The 17,439-nt window shown below is 37.9% G+C and overlaps 1 protein-coding gene across 4 annotated transcripts in view; it reads left to right on the top strand.

Annotated features, from left to right (window-relative positions):
• Positions 1–17,111, top strand: part of MTF2 (metal response element binding transcription factor 2) — a 56,321-nt gene extending 39,210 nt beyond the window's left edge. For 3 of the 4 annotated variants that reach the window (XM_050962471.1, XM_050962469.1, XM_050962472.1), the window contains 9 exons: positions 3,206–3,301; positions 3,557–3,625; positions 4,448–4,571; positions 9,188–9,255; positions 9,654–9,824; positions 12,534–12,642; positions 12,784–12,842; positions 12,960–13,064; positions 14,703–17,111. In XM_050962471.1, the coding sequence (XP_050818428.1) occupies positions 3,206–3,301; positions 3,557–3,625; positions 4,448–4,571; positions 9,188–9,255; positions 9,654–9,824; positions 12,534–12,642; positions 12,784–12,842; positions 12,960–13,064; positions 14,703–15,060 (1,159 nt within the window). In that variant the 3' untranslated portion in view covers positions 15,061–17,111. The remainder of the gene's footprint in view (positions 1–3,205; positions 3,302–3,556; positions 3,626–4,447; positions 4,572–9,187; positions 9,256–9,653; positions 9,825–12,533; positions 12,643–12,783; positions 12,843–12,959; positions 13,065–14,702) is intronic. The other variant, XM_050962470.1, reaches the window with a different exon arrangement.
• The last annotated feature ends 328 nt before the right edge of the window (positions 17,112–17,439 follow it).

Here is a 17,439-nt window from a genome sequence, read left to right as displayed (position 1 = left end):
TGCAGTGCTTGCTGTAGGTTTATAATTATATAACTGTACCTATGAATTCTATGATCCTGTTCGGTTACAAGTAATGTGCCCTTTAAGTAGCGCTAGGCATTCTGTGATGTTATGAAGTTAAAAAAAAAATTATTTCCAAAATATAAATTTTTATTTTATACCAAAAATAGTGCAAAACATTTAGTGGGCAATTATAAACCAATACAGTGTAAACTAATAAAATAAATAACAGAAATTTAAAATTGAAATGAGGGGGTAAGGGAGCTGCTGAAATAAGAGTTCTTCGTTGACTGCAAAGGGATGTAGGTGAATCTGTGACTAGACCTGGAGGCCAACAAGAATCTGCATCAGTTGTATTTCCTGCCTGAGAAGCCCCTTCATGTTCTGGTACATCTCCCTCTAGTCTTCCTGCTGGGATTCCTGGGCCTTTCTTCTGTCTGCTCTTTCCCTCTCTAGGCTGTCTGGTATGTTCACAGTCTGCTGCAGCACTGGCTTGCAGTATCTCACTGAACACGTCATCTCAGTCTGCATCTTTCTCCTCCTGCTCGTGGTGGTTGTGTGTGGAGGGAGCACCACTCCAGGCTGCAACAACAGCAGCTACAGATAAAACAGGCAGATGTATCATATTTACAGCCACAATGGAAAGCTGAAGATCAGTTTCAGAATTCCCTTCTGTTTTAAATAAGACATGCTTATTCATCTTTTGCACCCCATTGCACTGCTCTCCAGCTGCAGACATTTAGGCCATGGCTACACTTATAGTTTTGCAGCGCTGGTAGTTACAGCTGTGTTTGTACAGCTGTGTAGGGCCAGCGCTGCAGTGTGGCCACACTGACAGCTACCAGCGCTGCAGTGTGGCCACATTTGCAGCACTTGCAGCGCTGTTGGGAGTGGTGCATTGTGGGCAGCTATCCCAGCATTCAAGTGGCTGCAACGTGCTTTTCAAAAGAGGGGGGTGGGGTGGAATGTGACAGGGAGGGTGGAGGAGACAGAATGGATTTTTGGAGTTGACACTGTTCTCAGCTCCCTGCCTTGCAAGTTCTAAGGACTGTGCCTACCTTCAATCATTTTAAAAGTTCTAACTCCCTTCCCCCACTCCTCTCTCATTCACTAAATGCAAATTATGTACTGCTAAATACCCATCAGACCAGATCAGCAACTGCTCAACACGGACTTTCCCCTCCCCCCCCCGCCGTATGAGCGTGCTGTTTCTCTCTTCAAGCAAACAGCTGTGAACATTCCAAAGTAATTCCCCTGCCTGCCTCCGCTCGCTCAGCAAACAGGAGCTGTGTTTGTTTTTTAAATAAGCAGTTTGGCTGAACTCCGAGCTCTCCCTTTCTTCCGGTTTGTTGTGGACAGGAATTCTGGGATACCTCCTTATACCCCGGAGGTCAATAAAAGCGCTGGTGGGCGTCCACACTTGCTGACCAGCGCTGGATCACCAGCGCTGGAATCCCTACACCCGAGGCTCGACCGGGTGTACAGCCAGCGCTGCAACCAGGGAGTTGCAGCGCTGGCTGTGCTTTGCAAGTGTGGCCACGTCCTAAGTTGCAGCGCTGTAACCCCCTCACCAGCGCTGCAACTCTCTAGTGTAGCCATGGCCTTAGTATGGCCTGCCAGGGGAAGGGCACGAGGGAATTGTTCAGTTGCAAACAAAATTTTGGCCTCTATTCCAATGGCATTGAGTACTGGTGCTATTTTCTGTAGGGAGTGGTGTTTTTTTAGCGGATATTTCATTCCTGAGGGTAACAGGCACAGAGAACAGACCTGTGACTGGTGTCCTCATTCTGCTTGTGCCTTTTTGCTGCTAGTGTATTTATTGCAATGGTGCATGCTGAAGTCATTGTACAGTAGACCCTTAACAGTCCACTTGGAAAATTATGGAATGGCTGCAGTTGTTATGTCTGTTTGCTGACCTTACTCATTTTTATACTAAGTGCTACCTGGAACGGTGCTTAGAACTTTACATAAAATATCTGAATCTCACTACTTTTACTGGCACTTACGTTAAGGTTGGGAAAGTGGTATTGGGAAAGTGGGCAGAGGGATGTCTGGTTTATATAAAAGTGGTATCTTTGTAGAATGAACCTAGTTGACATTTGGAAGAGATGTAGCTTTTTCTTTCAAAGGTATTCAGCAATGTATCATTTTGTTTATATTACACTAAAAAAGACACACCCCCCCTTTTTTTTTTTTAAAGAACCAAAATACTTAATGAATAGTCTAGAGCAGTGGTTCCCAAACTTTTTGGCATCACGCCCTCTTTAATTTTTTCGAGAAACCCTCACGCCCCCAATTTTCTCCTTTACCATCATCCAACACACCCCTCCCCCCGATCCTTGTCCTCTGACCGCCCCCTCCCGGTACCCCACTCCTTATCCAATCCCCCATCTCCTTACTTCCCTGAGCCCTATCCACACCTATCCAACTTCCCTGCTCCCTGTCTCCTGATTGCGTGCGTGCCCCCTGAACCTCCACCCCATCCAACCACTCCCTGTCCCCTGACAGCCCCACCGGGATCTCTTGCCCCTTATCCAACTCCCCCTTCCCTCACTCCCCGCCCTCTTATTAGGCTGCTCAGAGCAGCAGGACTGGCTTATTGGAAAGCCTGGGAGGTGGGCGGGCACAAGGGATGGGGGGACAGGAGGGGAGGGGCTGGAGGCTAGCCTCTTTGTCCAGGAACTCAAGGGCCGGACAGCCTCGCACTCCCCCCTTGGAATTTCTTCGTGCCCCCCAGTTCGGGAACCAGTGGTCTAGAGTAATTAAAGATGTTGGTCCTATTTAACTGCACAGTTTTTCTTGAAAATTTACTGAGTATTTAAAGAGGATGTTATCAGAATAAAAATGTTTTCCTTTAATTTTTAAATAAATATCCACACATATGTAGTAAATAGTTCACATTATAATAAACAGAATTTATTTTATTCTACAGCTGCTTATTATTTGTATTTCTTCCACCTGAATAAACAAGAACAGACTAGTCAGTTTCCCTTGTTTGTAGACAGTTTCTAGTCATTTTCACCATGGAACTAAAATTTATTGAAATCTCTATTGATGATACACTTAATAAAAATCTTATTTTTAAATTTTTGGTCAACTTTGACCTAATAGTCTTTCTAAATATAATATGACCACATTGTATTGGGGAAACATTTGCAGCAGTTTTATTGTAACACTTGTCTTATTTTTATTTCTGTTGGTGAAGCTGGTATTTAAAGATGCTGCAGTGCTGCAAATGTAACCAGTGGTTTCATGAGGCTTGTGTGCAGTGTCTCCAAAAGCCAATGCTTTTCGGTGACAGGTAAGAAGCTTGAACTGAACTTTTTGATTTTTTTTATTTGAAATGTGGATTGTTTTAATCCTCTGTTTGTATTTAAACATAAAACATTAAAATAGTTATAACTCCGAAAGCATTTTAGAATGCAGTTTGTAAGGAAGACACAACAAAATGAAGTTTATATTTTAGTTCTCTGGCTATTTAACTCACGGCATCTAAAGTGTTAGGTTTGTCTTAAAAGCCATTCTCTTAATATCTTAATTTTATTTTTTGTTTTAGGTTTTATACATTCATTTGTTCAGTTTGCAGTTCTGGACCAGAGTACCTCAAACGTTTACCCTTGAGATGGTAAGTACAACTTAAAGAAATATGTAACCCTCTACCCACTTTTCTTCTGGACATCTCATGTCTCTTTGTAAACCTGAGGGTCATCCGGTTTATATTTTGACGTTTGGGTGGTACCCACTGCTTCTATAAACAAAGGACAGGTCTCCTCCTTCAAAGCTAGTTATTGTGTGTCCTTAGTCATGTTGTTAATGCATGATATCTAGGGTCCTCTTCCTTGGACAATTCAATATTACAAACCACTGCTGGCTTGGGTATGAGAAACTTAAAAAGTCTAAACAGGATCTGTTACCCAAGTATAGAGTACTGCCATTGGGCAAGCCAAATACAGGGTGCACATTAACAAGCATTTTGACATACTTTAAAATAGAATTTCCTAGTTGAGAATTAGAAGTGAGTTGTAATTTGAACCTTGTGAACTTGAGCTCTTCTGTACAAATACCAAATAATTTTGAATAAGTTGCAACATGAATAAATATTTTATGGAAACTCATTTGATGATTTGCCAATGTTAAATTCTTGTGTTTTATCTTGCATCAATTAAATATTCTAAGATCTAAACAATCTTTGGAACTAAAAGGGCATCATGGCAGTGGGCTGAGGCCTAGGGAGAAAACAGGACGTAAGTCAGAAAAGGGGGATAGAAATGCAGATTTTATAAGAATATTGTTTTGAAAATTTGAGACTGTTTCTAATCAGGCTTTGTACTCTCTTAGCCATATTGTGCTAATATTTTTGTGCAAAGCTATTTCAAGGACTAATGGTTTGTAAAAAATTAAAGAAATAAAAACTTAATGTTTTTGATTAAATATTTCTGAATTCTAGGGTAGATATAGCACATCTATGCCTTTACAACCTAAGTGTTATTCATAAGAAGAAATACTTTGATTCAGAGCTTGAACTTATGACATACATTAATGAAAACTGGGATAGATTGCACCCTGGTGAGGTAGGTAGTTGAAATATTCTTTTCTTGCTTTTGTTTTTCTTAGCAGTCAATACATTCACAAAACTACTGGGTGAGTGTCTGTGGCCTGCAGGAGGTCAGACTAAATTATTATTATAGTCCCTTTTGGCCTTAAAATCTGAAACACAAGTAATGAGACATACGGTTTTAATAGACTTCTAGAACTATTCAACATAACTTTTAAGTGTCATAGACTTTGAGCTATAAAATTTAGTATGATCCAGATAACTATTGCATAGTTTGTTGTTCAGATGACCACTTTCATTGTTTATACCCAAGCACTGAATCTTTGTTTTTTTTTTTTATATCTTCCATTTAGAAATATGACAACGGTAAGGCATTTTTCTGCCCACTGTCCAGGGGAATTAAGTACCCAAGAGGTTAAATAGATTAGTAAACTGTTAAAAGTAGCTGTCAAAGTAAGACTCTGTGAAAGCCAGAACACGAGCTTATTAGCAGCTTTGTGACAACTGAAGTAGAAAATGCCTGTGAATTGATTTTAAAATAGTCCTTAATAGGAAAATATGTTAGGGGAAAATGAAGAGAAACTGAAGTCTGCAAACATTTTCCATATATGACAGAAGCTTTTAATTAAAAACCACCTAAACAAATGCTGTTCTTGTAAGTGTATATATACTTAGTGCTTCAGAATAAAAGTGAATCGTAATATTTTCCTTCTGTATCTCAATTAAAAGAAATTTTAGTGTTCTAAAAAAACATTTTAAGCACTACATTACTGCAGATGCATCTACCTATGACCTACACAGGATCTGTCAATTAGTATTTTGAATCATTGAGGTGCTGAAATAGAATGCTTTTTGCATTTTAACCACCTCAAAAAAAAATTGTTACTATTAATACTTTTGCCATATTTGGTGCTTTGAAAAACATTGGTTGACATCTGCAAGTTATGGGATGGAAACCTTGAACTATTTTTAATTATAAGCATCTTTCTCTTTACTAAATTGCAAGCTTTTTTGTAAAATTAAGCAAACATATTTTTCACAGAAGGTCAGTATGTCAGTGCCGCCTGCTATTATCATTAGACTGTTTTTGACTTTTTTCCAGTGACATGACAAGGCAGCCTGTTGCTGCACCGCTGTGCTGCTTATTTTCAAGCTAGTTGATTTGCTGGGTAATTGCCTGAGGATTAAAGAAATTCAGTTCCCTAAACAAACCTACTCCTCAATAAATCTGATTTAGGGAGAACAAGTGTTAACACATGGGGTTGTAGTTCTGCATGTAATGACAGACAGACATAATTAATAGCTAACCTAGTGTTGACAAAAAGCATGCAAAGCAATTTTTTTTTCTTATAAGAGAATCATTTCAGAAGGTTTTGAATTCTTTAAATACAGACAGGGCTGTTCCTAGGGGTGTGTGGGGCCCGGGACAACCCTCCTCCCCTTCAGCCCCAAGCCCCACCCTCACTCCACCCTTCCTGCAAGCCTCTGCCCCTACCCCGCCGCCTCTTGCCCCTGCTCTGCCCCCATTCCACCCCTTCCCCCAATCCCCTGCCCCTTTCTGGCTTCTGCCCCCTCCCCGAACAATGCAGGGGAGGCTGGGGCTTGGTCGCGCTGCTGCCAGTGCTGGCCCCCCGCTAATCCCCTCGACTCCTTTTCCCCCTGAAACATGCTGACCCTCAAAGCATGGGGTCCAGTGTGGTTGCCCCGGTCCATCCTATGGACGGGACGGCTCTGAATACAGATATTGTACTCAATTGACTTTTAACACTTTTTATATCCTGATTATTCCCTAAGTTGATGTACTTTTTGTTTAATAAGTTAATATATCTGTGTGGACTTTTTTGCCTAAACCAAAGTAAACGTGAGACACAAAACTCAGGTTTTTTAGATCCCAAACACTTGTTTGTCACCATTCCTAAATTCTGGAAAAACACACTCAAGTAACTATGTTCAAAAACTTTTGGGTGTGGATACTTTTGAGTCTAATTATGACCCATCTTAAATAGCAGTAATTAAACAGAATTATTGTGATAGAGGTATCTGGATTAATTAGAATCTGATATATAGCATGTTTGCTAATTCTGAAGTTGATTGATCATTTGTAGGAATTCTCATGTTGAGCCTTTTATATAAATAATAAAGAACAGGTCAATGTGTTCTATGCTTCTCTTTTTTCTGAGTCTATTCACAAGTGTAACTTATTTTACCAAAAGTAAAAATGTGTTTAATCTATAATGAAATACAGTAGCAGAATAGTAGAGAATGTGGTGAGTACTCACTTTTCGTGGCATTTCAATAAGTTTTTAAAAAACTGAATATTCCAGGCAGGACCATGACCTTTTAATACATTGCATGACAAATGGACTAGATATCTGGTTTTAATTTCTGGTTTCTTACTATTAGGCCAGAAATGCTGCAGAAGTAACCCTTCTTTTATTTATAACTATCCTCAGATATAAACAAAACTTGTTGCTAAAACCATTATTGCGTAGAGAGAATGAAAGCAGGAAAATGCACACCTGTCTGTTAAGTGGCGCTTCCAGCTGGTTAAGCAGCAGCGTTTGTGAACTTCCAGAGGAGGCTGCTTCCTTTTCAGTCAGAAGGCCAAATTCTGTAATGAACTAGGAGAGTATAGATAATGTTGTACAGTAGAGGAAAAGTGGAGTGGGGGGAATCTTCCAGATTTGGGCATAAATATTGTGATTCCGTGCCTCTTTTCCACTAAGGGAGAAATGAAAAAATAGTGAAAAATTGTATGCCAGTCAACTCTGTATTTTGATAATGCTGGTAAATCTTGGGTTTTTGCCAAGCAGTGATTTATCAGGAATTTATATTGTATAAATGTTTCCTAGATCTCTCCTTGCATTTCTGAGGAGTCCATGGTGTTTAGAAATAACTTTTTTTTTTTTTATTTTCCTTCAGACCAGTGCATTTTTAATTGATAAGCGGCTAATTTTCTTGACCCTTATGTAAAATAGGAGAGAGGTGGTGAACTGGAACTAGGGCTCCTAAAACTAACATTTCAGTGTCATTGTTTTTTAGAGTGAAAGAATTGTTACAGAAGTTCTATATTGATTCTGTAGCTCAGGTCCTGCACAGTTGCAAAATCTGCTGTTGGCTCCAGAATTCCAGAGACTGTAAATACATGGGATGTATATGTGTGTACATATACCCAAAAGCTAGCTTGTGTAAAGTTAATTTTTTCATTAACATTCTTTGGCTAAATTAGTTTGAACGCTTTCCCTACCCCTGTTTTTAGTAAATTAGCTCTGATATGAGTTCCGGTCGCGCTTCTGTCTTGCACAGCGGTGGGTCACTTTTGTGGGCTTTTTTAATACTAATAAAAATTAAGTGTTAAATGTGGTACCTTGCCCCTCTGCCACAAGTTTTGCAGATGTGGGGAAATGGTAAGGATTTTTTTTTAAATTTACCTTTTGGCTTTTCTCCTTGATTTCTTTTCCTCTTCCTTTTTTTATTCTTTAGTGGTATGAGTTTGTACTTTGTTGCAAGTTGTAAATAATCAGTCAGCCCTCAATTACATGGTATTTGTCCTAATCATGAATTGTGGTAAATTATTGGCCCTGACTATATAGTCAAAGGTCCACATACTTCACAGCAAGGTGGATGTAACTTCTGGGGAACCAGAATAGAATGTATATGTATGTTCTCTGGTAGCTTCCTTGAAATTTTAAAAAAATGTTACGTTAAATATGAAAATGAGTAGTAGTCAGTACTGTGGAGCCTGTTACTTATTTAAATAGTGAGTTAAATTTATTTTATGTTGTCCCCATATCTTCAGTTCTTAGGGTTAAGTAGGTTTTTGTATTGGCAACTCATGAATGCATTCTATAAGCTTTAAGAGGGAAAGAAGCAGATTTCAGTAGCTGGGAAGAAACTATTTGGGACTTTTGGCATCCATAAGAGGAAGTTTAGGATTGTGGGGTAAACACTTCTAAGCCTAATTCTGATTTACACTAAACCCTATTTACATATTTCTGATAATGAAAGGAAGTTTTAAAGTTGGGGGGGTTAATATTTTACCTCCATTTTAAGGCTCTATTACACTTCTTGAGTGGTGTTGAGCAACCTTAGATTAAATAATAATAATTAGGCCCCATAGCAGGATATGTCTGCTAAAATGATGATCAATTAAATAGTTAACAATATTGATATATAAACTGTCTTGTACTTTCAGGGTTAACCCATTCATCTCAGTGGAATATTTAACACCACAGAGTTCTTGTTCCAAGATATCTGCAGGCTCATGAAGACAACACTGCATCAATTTATAGTCTATATTTCTAATGTATTTAGAAGTTTGTGGTTGAGGTTTTCTTAAAAAAAACTGTAAGAGCTACAAGAAACAATTTTTCTTTTAAAATGAAAGCTTAGATTCTCTGGCAAGGATGGATTCTGCAGAAAATCGCACAGCCTAGACTCATGGAATACATTGAGTACTAAATATAGTAGCCCATGTTTGGGGTAAGGCAACTTTCACCATAAATCATACCTTCAAGACATACTATGATCACAAACCAGTAGTCTTTAAACAAGCAGAGCTCTGATCTAGATCATTGGACCTTTTATTACTGAAAATTCCAGTAAGTTAAATCACTTCTTAATACTTTACAGCTGGCAGACACTCCAAAATCTGAAAGATATGAGCATGTACTGGAAGCATTAAATGATTACAAAACCATGTAAGTTAATGAGGTTTTATTATAAATTTCAAGTGCTCTTTTCACATCTTTCTTTAATGTAGATTCCCCCACCCCAGTCATCTTAGAAACTTTACCCAGAATAACTATTGGTGGCTGCAGATGGCATTTTTACTAGATAAACTAAACTCTTTCTATGTTGAATATTTTGTGGTGATTGAGAGAGCTTTGAAAGTCAGATCACCAGCAAAACTTGATTTAACTTCCATCTTTTCCCCCTCTGTCTTAGCATTACATATTGGGGTGGAGTGGGGAGAACAAAATAGGATACATAAAACTAGCATTAGAAAGAGGTTTCTAGTTTAACTTTTTAGTTTGTGTACTTTTAGGATACTTTTGGCTTTCTCCAGTCTCTGAATTTTAATTCTTAATCACTCTAGGTTTATGTCTGGAAAAGAGATAAAGAAAAAGAAGCATTTGTTTGGCTTGAGAATTCGTGTTCCTCCTATGCCACCAAATGCTGCTTTAAAGGCAGAGAAAGAACCAGAGGGAACATCTCATGAATTCAAAATTAAAGGCAGAAAATCATCCAAACCCATACCTGATGCAAGGTAAAATAAATCAACAGCATAGTGACTTCAGGACTTTGTAATGGAACTGAAATCATACAAAAAATAGCTGTCAAAAGTACCAATATTGCCTTAATGTTGTATCGTGCTAAAAGTTTATTCACCCATTTTAGTACAACCCTAGGATTAATGTGTAATGAATTAGTGAGGCAGAGAGAGCGCATACCTATTATGTAGATCCTGGCTAGTTGATTAACTTCTTAATGACAGTAGAAGAATTTTTTTTCTCCAGCAGACTAACTTTGCATTAGATTGAATTTTGGGTCTAGAACAATATTGATTTCAAACTTCCATAAATATTTTAGATGGTCTGTTATCAGAGGGGGTCTCCCCAAAGGTTTAAAGTACATATTATGCATTATTAAACATGTATGTAGGTGAATAACTTATTTCTGCACTTTGAGTGCAATTGCTTTAAGAATATAGAATGATCTTTACATTTATGCACTGATCTTTTGAGATTGTTATAAAATCAGGATGTTGAGTTTAATCTATTTAGCCTTTAGAAAGACCTCTTGAAAACAGTTTAATTTAGCAGCACTGAGAATAGAAAATAGATACTAGCTAACCAGACCTTGCTGCTCTTTAGTAAACAAAAAACATTGCTTCTCCTGTTACGCAACTGTCTGAACTAAGATTTTAAACAGGAGATGGGATTTCAAATTATAAGTCAAATTCCTAGATTATCTACGTTTTAAACACAGTTGATTTTTAACATCAGAATTCTATATAAATTGAACATTCTGTATTGTGGCGAAGCATCGACTCACTCGGGCGGCACCTCCTGCTGGATGTCCAGGGAATTAGCTCGCCAGCCTAGAGTGCCCTCTGTCAGCTGGTGTCTTGCTTGTCGCTGGCCCCCATGTCCCTCCTGGATCCCCACAATCTCTGGGTCTCCCTTCCCAGGGGAATCCCCAACCCCCTACCTCCACCTTGCCTCAGTATATGGCTACTGCCAGTCACCATCTAGCTCCTGCTCACTGGGGCAGACTGCAGTGTACATGCCATTCATCACTGGCAAAGGAGGGTTTGGATCTGCTGCCTTTGCCTGCCCCAGTACCTGTTCTGGCCTTTATTCATAGATTCTAGGACTGAAAGGGACTTCGAGAGGTCATCAAGTCCAGTCCCCTGCCCTCATGGCAGGACCAAATACTGTCTAGACCATACCTGATAGACATTTATCTAACCTACTCTTAAATATCTCCAGAGATGGAGATTCCACAGCCTCCCTAGGCAATTTATTCCAGTGTTTAACTACCCTGACAGTTAGGAACTTTTTCCTAATGTCCAACCTAAATCTCCCTTGCTGCAGTTTAAGCCCATTGTTTGTTTCTTGTTCTATCCTTTAGAGGCTAAGGTGAACAAGTTTTCTCCCTCCTCCTTATGATACGCTTTTAGATACCTGAAAACTGCTATCATGTCCCTCTGTCTTCTCTTTTCCAAACTAAACAAACCCAGTTCTTTCAGCCTTCCTTCATAGGTCATGTTCTCAAGACCTTTAATCATTCTTGTTGCTCTTCTCTGGATCCTCTCCAATTTCTCCACACCTTTCTTGAAGTGCAGTGCCCAGAACTGGACACAATACTCTAGTTGAGGCCTAACCAGCGCAGAGTAGAGCGGAAGAATGACTTCTTGTGTCTTGCTCACAACACACCTGTTAATGCATCCCAGAATCATGTTTGCTTTTTTTTGCAACAGTAGCACACTTGTGGTCCACTCTCTAATCCCTAAATCCCTTTCTGCCGTACTCCTTCGTAGACAGTCCCTTCCCATTCTGTATGTGTGAAACTGATTGTTCCTTCCTAAATGGAGCACTTTGCATTTATCTTTGTTAAACTTCATCCTGTTTGCCTCAAACCATTGCTCCAATTTTTCCAGATGATTTTGAATTATGACCCTGTCCTCCAAAGCAGTTGCAATCCCTCTCAGTTTGGCATCATCTGCAAACTTAAGCATACTTTCTATGCCAATATCTAAGTCGTTGATGAAGATATTGAACTGAGCCAGTCCCAAAACAGACCCTTGTGGAACCCCACTTGTTATACCTTTCCAGCAGGATTGGGAACCATTAATAACTACTCTTTATCGAGGCCTGCAGCCCGGGGGGGTTCTCCAGGGCAGAGCTCCCCAGCCCTGCTGCACTTTAGGTACCATTGTCAGCTCCCAGGCAACCAGGCCCTTCTCCCTCAAGAGCTAGAGGAAGAGTCCTACAGCTCCTGGCTTCCTTGGCCTTTATAAGGCCAGCTACAGTCTGATTGGGGAAACAGTCACAGCTGGGGCCACACCCCAATCAGCCAAGGCTTGCAGCTCTCCCTAGCAGCAGCCCTCACGCAGCCTCAACCCTGCCCCCGGGGCTGACTTCAGGCCCTTCAGGGCCGGAGCAGGTGAGCACCCCGCTACAGTATGAATGTTCAAACATTCAAATATGCACTCTTCCTAAACCATTGAGTTGTAGCATATGTCCCTGGAAAGGTTTTAGGTTTTGTCTGTTATCTTGATGTTGCCATATTACACTGCAGACAAAGATCTCCAACTTTTTGTCAATTTAGCAAATTTTAATTTACAAGGATAACCTCATTTAGCATAACTGACTTGGAGTAAATGTCTAAACTTTTATTTTACACTGATTAAACCTTTTCCTTGGACAAGTCACTCCAATATTTTAAAAACAAAATGTCATCTTTCTTCTAGGGAAATAAGTAATGGCATTGAAAAACAGGGGAAGAAAAAATCAGTAGGTCGTCCACCTGGCCCATATACAAGAAAAATGATTCAAAAAATTTCAGAGCCGCCATCTTTGGTATGTGTTCAAATAATTCAAATCTTTCTATACTTCAGAATATCATTTCTTAGGATTTGACCACTAACTTTTAAGCTGTGGTTTTTGAACATTTGATCATTTCTATTGAAACTATCTGAATTTTTTCCCCTTACTTCTCAGGATAAGGAACCAGTCTCAGTGCCAGAGAACCCGGCCTTGGATTTACCCTGCTCTGTTGGGTAAATGAAAAAACTAAACCATCCTAATAGCAGCTCATTTTTGCTTGTCAAATGTCAGATTAATTGGTTAATGTTCAATTACTTTGATTACATGACAAAAGTGTTCTTATGTCTCAGGAGATCTGATGGAACTGCTCATTCATCCAATACCTCAGATGTGGAATCCACAGGTGCTGCCAGTACAAAAGAAACTACCTCATCTAGCATTTCCAGGCATTATAGGTAAATAGTGAATTATCCATTAAAAGGAAACATGCAGAAACCTCTCTTAATCTTTTTCTCTAGGTTAATTTTTCTGAAGGAGGAAAAAGAAAATGGTGCAACGATACTTTATCATTAATTGACAAAGCAGCAAGAATGTTGCAGGCATCCTACAGAGCTTGCACTTGCTGAAACACTGAATTTTCTCTTTGAACAAAAGCTATTTTAAGGAGAAATTAGCCCAATTTCTCTTTGATTACTAACTACTGTTTAATGTTGAGATACAGTCTGCACTTGAACTGTTTACAACAAGAGGAACCACTGTGTGGCCATTTCTTCAAATTAGACTTCTAATAAATGTTAATTGATACAAAACTCAGTTTGGTAGGACTAACTTGCACCTCAGATCATTTCACTTTAACAGCCTTTGTTTTAATAATTTCTATTAATGTTAAAGAAAATTAATTACCTAACTTATCTAAAATTATCAAGTACAGTATATTTTCCACTGGGATTGAATCATCTTGACACACAGATTTGGTAAGTTAATCAGTTATTTTTAAAAAAAAACCTGGTCTTCTGGATGTTCCACAAATATCTGCTGGGCAGTTTTCTGCCTCCATATTTAACATTCATAAAGAATCTCTGTCAAATTGAGAGAGTTTAAGGGGCTTGATTCATGTCTTGCAAGCTTTGTCCCAGTTTTATAATTTCAAATACATTTGATATGACTTGTCTTTTTTTCCAGTCTAAAGCTGGCAAGTGTCTTCATCTGTGTGTAATGACCAGGTTTTTACACCTCTGCAGTTTATTTTTAATGTTCAAAACACACTGAATGAAACATTTTTTTTCCAAACAAGTCACTTCATGTATACAGTGTCTTGTGTGCACCAATTTAAGGTCATAGCATTTATTTTTTTTAACTTACCAAGTCCATATTATGTCTTAGCACACCAACCATTCCAGTGTGCAAAAATATAGGTGTAAATATGCCTTTTTCAAATACTTAAATCCCTCACCCCTATAGTATGACACTTAAACAATGCTACATCTTCTTCTTCTTTTTAGTCATCAGTACATCTAGTCTGTGAATTTTGCACAGACCTTTTACCCCCGTGTAAAATGTCCACGAAGAGTCAGAAATTTAAGACTCTAACTATTGATATAGAGGAGACAATGCAAATTTAAAAAAAAAAAACTGAGGTGCACTTGATTTAGAAAATGCAGTGATATTTTCTCTAACTGAGGGCTTGTCTAAATGAGAGAGTAGCACCTGGTTTAGTTTACAGTGTGAATTTAAACAGATTAAGTGAAACTGGTGCAAATACCATTAAAGAGGGGCAATTAGGAACAGATTTAAGATAAGCCAAAAGAAAAGTCACCCTTAAAGGGTGACCAGACAGCACGTGTGTAAAACCAATTTAATTAAACTAGTGCAACTTTCTCATGTAGACAAGACCTTAAATGGTAAACTTCCTGAAGCAGCCATTTATCATCTTATGTAAAGCACCTATTGCTCTATATTGATATCAACAAATCATAACTAATGAGTTGTACAGATATCACTAAAATAGTAAAGCAGAATAAAACTGTACGGAGGAGGCAGACTTCTTAAATAAACAGTATTTCTAGGACTTAATGTTGGTATCTTTTGTTAAGTAGCTTATCAGACTCCAGAAAAAGGACTCGTACAGGAAGAACTTGGCCTGCTGCAATACCACATTTGAGGAGAAGAGGTCGCTTTCCACGAAAAGCACTCCAGCCTCAGAATTCAGAAATTGTAAAAGATGATGACAGCAAAGAAGATTATCAATATGATGAACTCAATACAGAGATTCTTAACAATTTAGCAGATCAGGAATTGCAGCTGAATCATCTAAAGAACTCAATTACTAGTTATTTTGGTGCAGCAGGTAGAATAGCTTGTGGTGAAAAATACCGTGTTTTGGCTCGTCGGGTAACCCTTGATGGAAAGGTGCAGTATCTTGTGGAATGGGAAGGAGCAACTGCATCCTGACTGTAGGACTGAACATTATGTTCACTGCACTGTCATCTGTTGGTAAAGTTTATAACCCATGGCTCTGAAGGAGACATGTCTTTACGGTGTTTCTAAAAAAAGAACCAATTTAGCCTTAACATGTACTTGTTAACATTACAAATATTGTGATAAAGTTTTTTCTTAAAATCAGATCTGATACTTAAATTTTTTAATGTGACCATTGTTAGATTGTTTTAGGTTGGATATTTTGAGTTACAATTGCTTATAAACGTGCATGGTGTTTAAAAAACTTCCTAGATAATTCCATGGATACAGTTTTTTGTGATTTAGGGAAAATACCTAGCTAGCACAAATCTTTGGAGAAATCTTCGTCTGTTTTCTTACCCAGATGTTTGCAGAAATGTATTTCTATTTCAGTACACTCTAGATTTCATAAAGTGCAGTGTATATAATGCCTACTGTAAAATATTGAAATTTTCTTTCAAGCAAAGTGTAAAAAAATATATTGAGCCTGTAAATTGCTCTTTGACTAGACTTCATTGTCTTTTTAATATATTCTTTCTCTGTGTGTGTGTGTGTGTGTGTGTGTGTGTTTGTGTGTGTGTGTATAAATACACACTATGTATACACGCGTGTGTGTATATATGTGTGATTGTGACCTATGCAATACAAATTATGGGATTGGGCAGCTTCTGAGTATATGTCCCATAATTCTTTTATCAGGAATAGTTGCAGTATTTACACAGCAGCATTTCTTCTCAGGCTTTATTGGATGCTGTTGCTTTCTATGTACTAAGGAAAAGTGTCAAACCAGTGCAGTGTCTCCTGGCAATGGGTGCAGTCATTGATGTTCATATGCTCTTGCTAATTCAGTCAATTATTTTCCTTGTAAATCAGCCATTCAAAACATAAAGCAGGATTTTAAAATGTTGAACATGAACTCTATTAGAAGTAACACTTTAAATTTTTTGTGGCACATTGATTGTAAATTATGTCTCCCAGTTATAAAAGTAAGTCAACAGGAGCCACACACAAGATTCCTATAATGTCTGTAGTAATTGTTAGTCATGTTTGATAAATGTAGAATGAACAAAGTATTTTATTGCACAGGGTCAACGAACAGTATGTTACCATTGAAGTAACAGTACTGCTTTTATAACAACTTTACCTCTTTTGTTTTTATAAAATGTACCAAGTTTTAAATTGATAACTTTATTTTGCTTGTAAAGAGACAGTTTATCACCAGTGTTAGATGTATTTTTCTTTGTCTGCTATTTTGAGGGTTTTTAGCCAAAGAGTAAACAGAAGAATATTGTTATTTTGGTGGTTATTCACTTTACTGTCTCTCACACACTTGGAGTTTGCCACTGAAATAATGTTATGTAATATTTGTTAATTACCTAGTGGTTTAAATGTACTCTCTGGTTCAGTACTTATTTATTCCATTACTTATTATTTGACTTCTTTTTTAATTTTACTGCTTGTCTTGAGCATCTTCAAAAGATGATGATTTTTCTATCACCTTATTGCCAAAGGAAACAGAAAACTTTGTTGCCCTGTGCTTGGTTCATTGTTGGCCAGGTAATAATAAATGAGCTTTACAAAAGTGCTAATTAAGAACTGCCACTTCTGTTTACCTTCACTAAAATGTGGTTTTTCTCACATACCCTCAGCTATTAATTTAAAGATGCCTTGCCTGTAGCTGTAATATTTTGATAAAAGCAAGTTTGTTAATTTTTGAATTTTTATATCTTGGGGTAATCCAAAATGTAAAGTCTTTGTAACATTACTCTCACATCTGTATCTCTCTTATTTCACTTTATCCAAATCCTTTTAATTCTAACTGAACACCAGCAGTATTCTCAGTAATGCTTCTTTTTGAAGATAAATATTGGAATATACATGGGGGAAGGGAGAGGGAAATAACAATTGTCACACTTACATTGTCCATAGTCTTAACTATTGTGAATGTCTTTGTTTCATTTTATTATGGTGGTTGACATGACTCTGATGTTCAGTTTGTATTTTTGGAGTTGCATTTCTTAGAATTAAAGACGACCAACATTAAATATGTGTATTTTTTGATAGAAAGAGTTTTTTGCTTCTGTATTCATGTGAAATACATACTAGTACTTTGAATTTTTTCCCCTATGTCCTCCCTCAAACTATAGCCATACCTCTAACTTTTTTTGAGCCTGTTGCCCTGCACATACACACAGAAGCAATTGATCCCTGAAAGTGTTCCAGTACACACAGTGAATGTTTTGGTCATAAGAGGTACTCTTTGCATCCTCCTTATGTGAATAAAATATTTATGGTCATGGATTGTTAAAAGAAAAAGACAAAGATCACTGTTTAACAACAATTTGTGTATCAATCATTATTTTGATTTACATG

This window comes from Gopherus flavomarginatus, chromosome 7, assembly GCF_025201925.1.
Source record: "Gopherus flavomarginatus isolate rGopFla2 chromosome 7, rGopFla2.mat.asm, whole genome shotgun sequence".
NCBI lineage: Eukaryota > Metazoa > Chordata > Testudines > Testudinidae > Gopherus > Gopherus flavomarginatus.
Note: the sequence above shows the minus strand (reverse complement) of the source record. Positions and strands in the feature narration are given on the sequence as shown.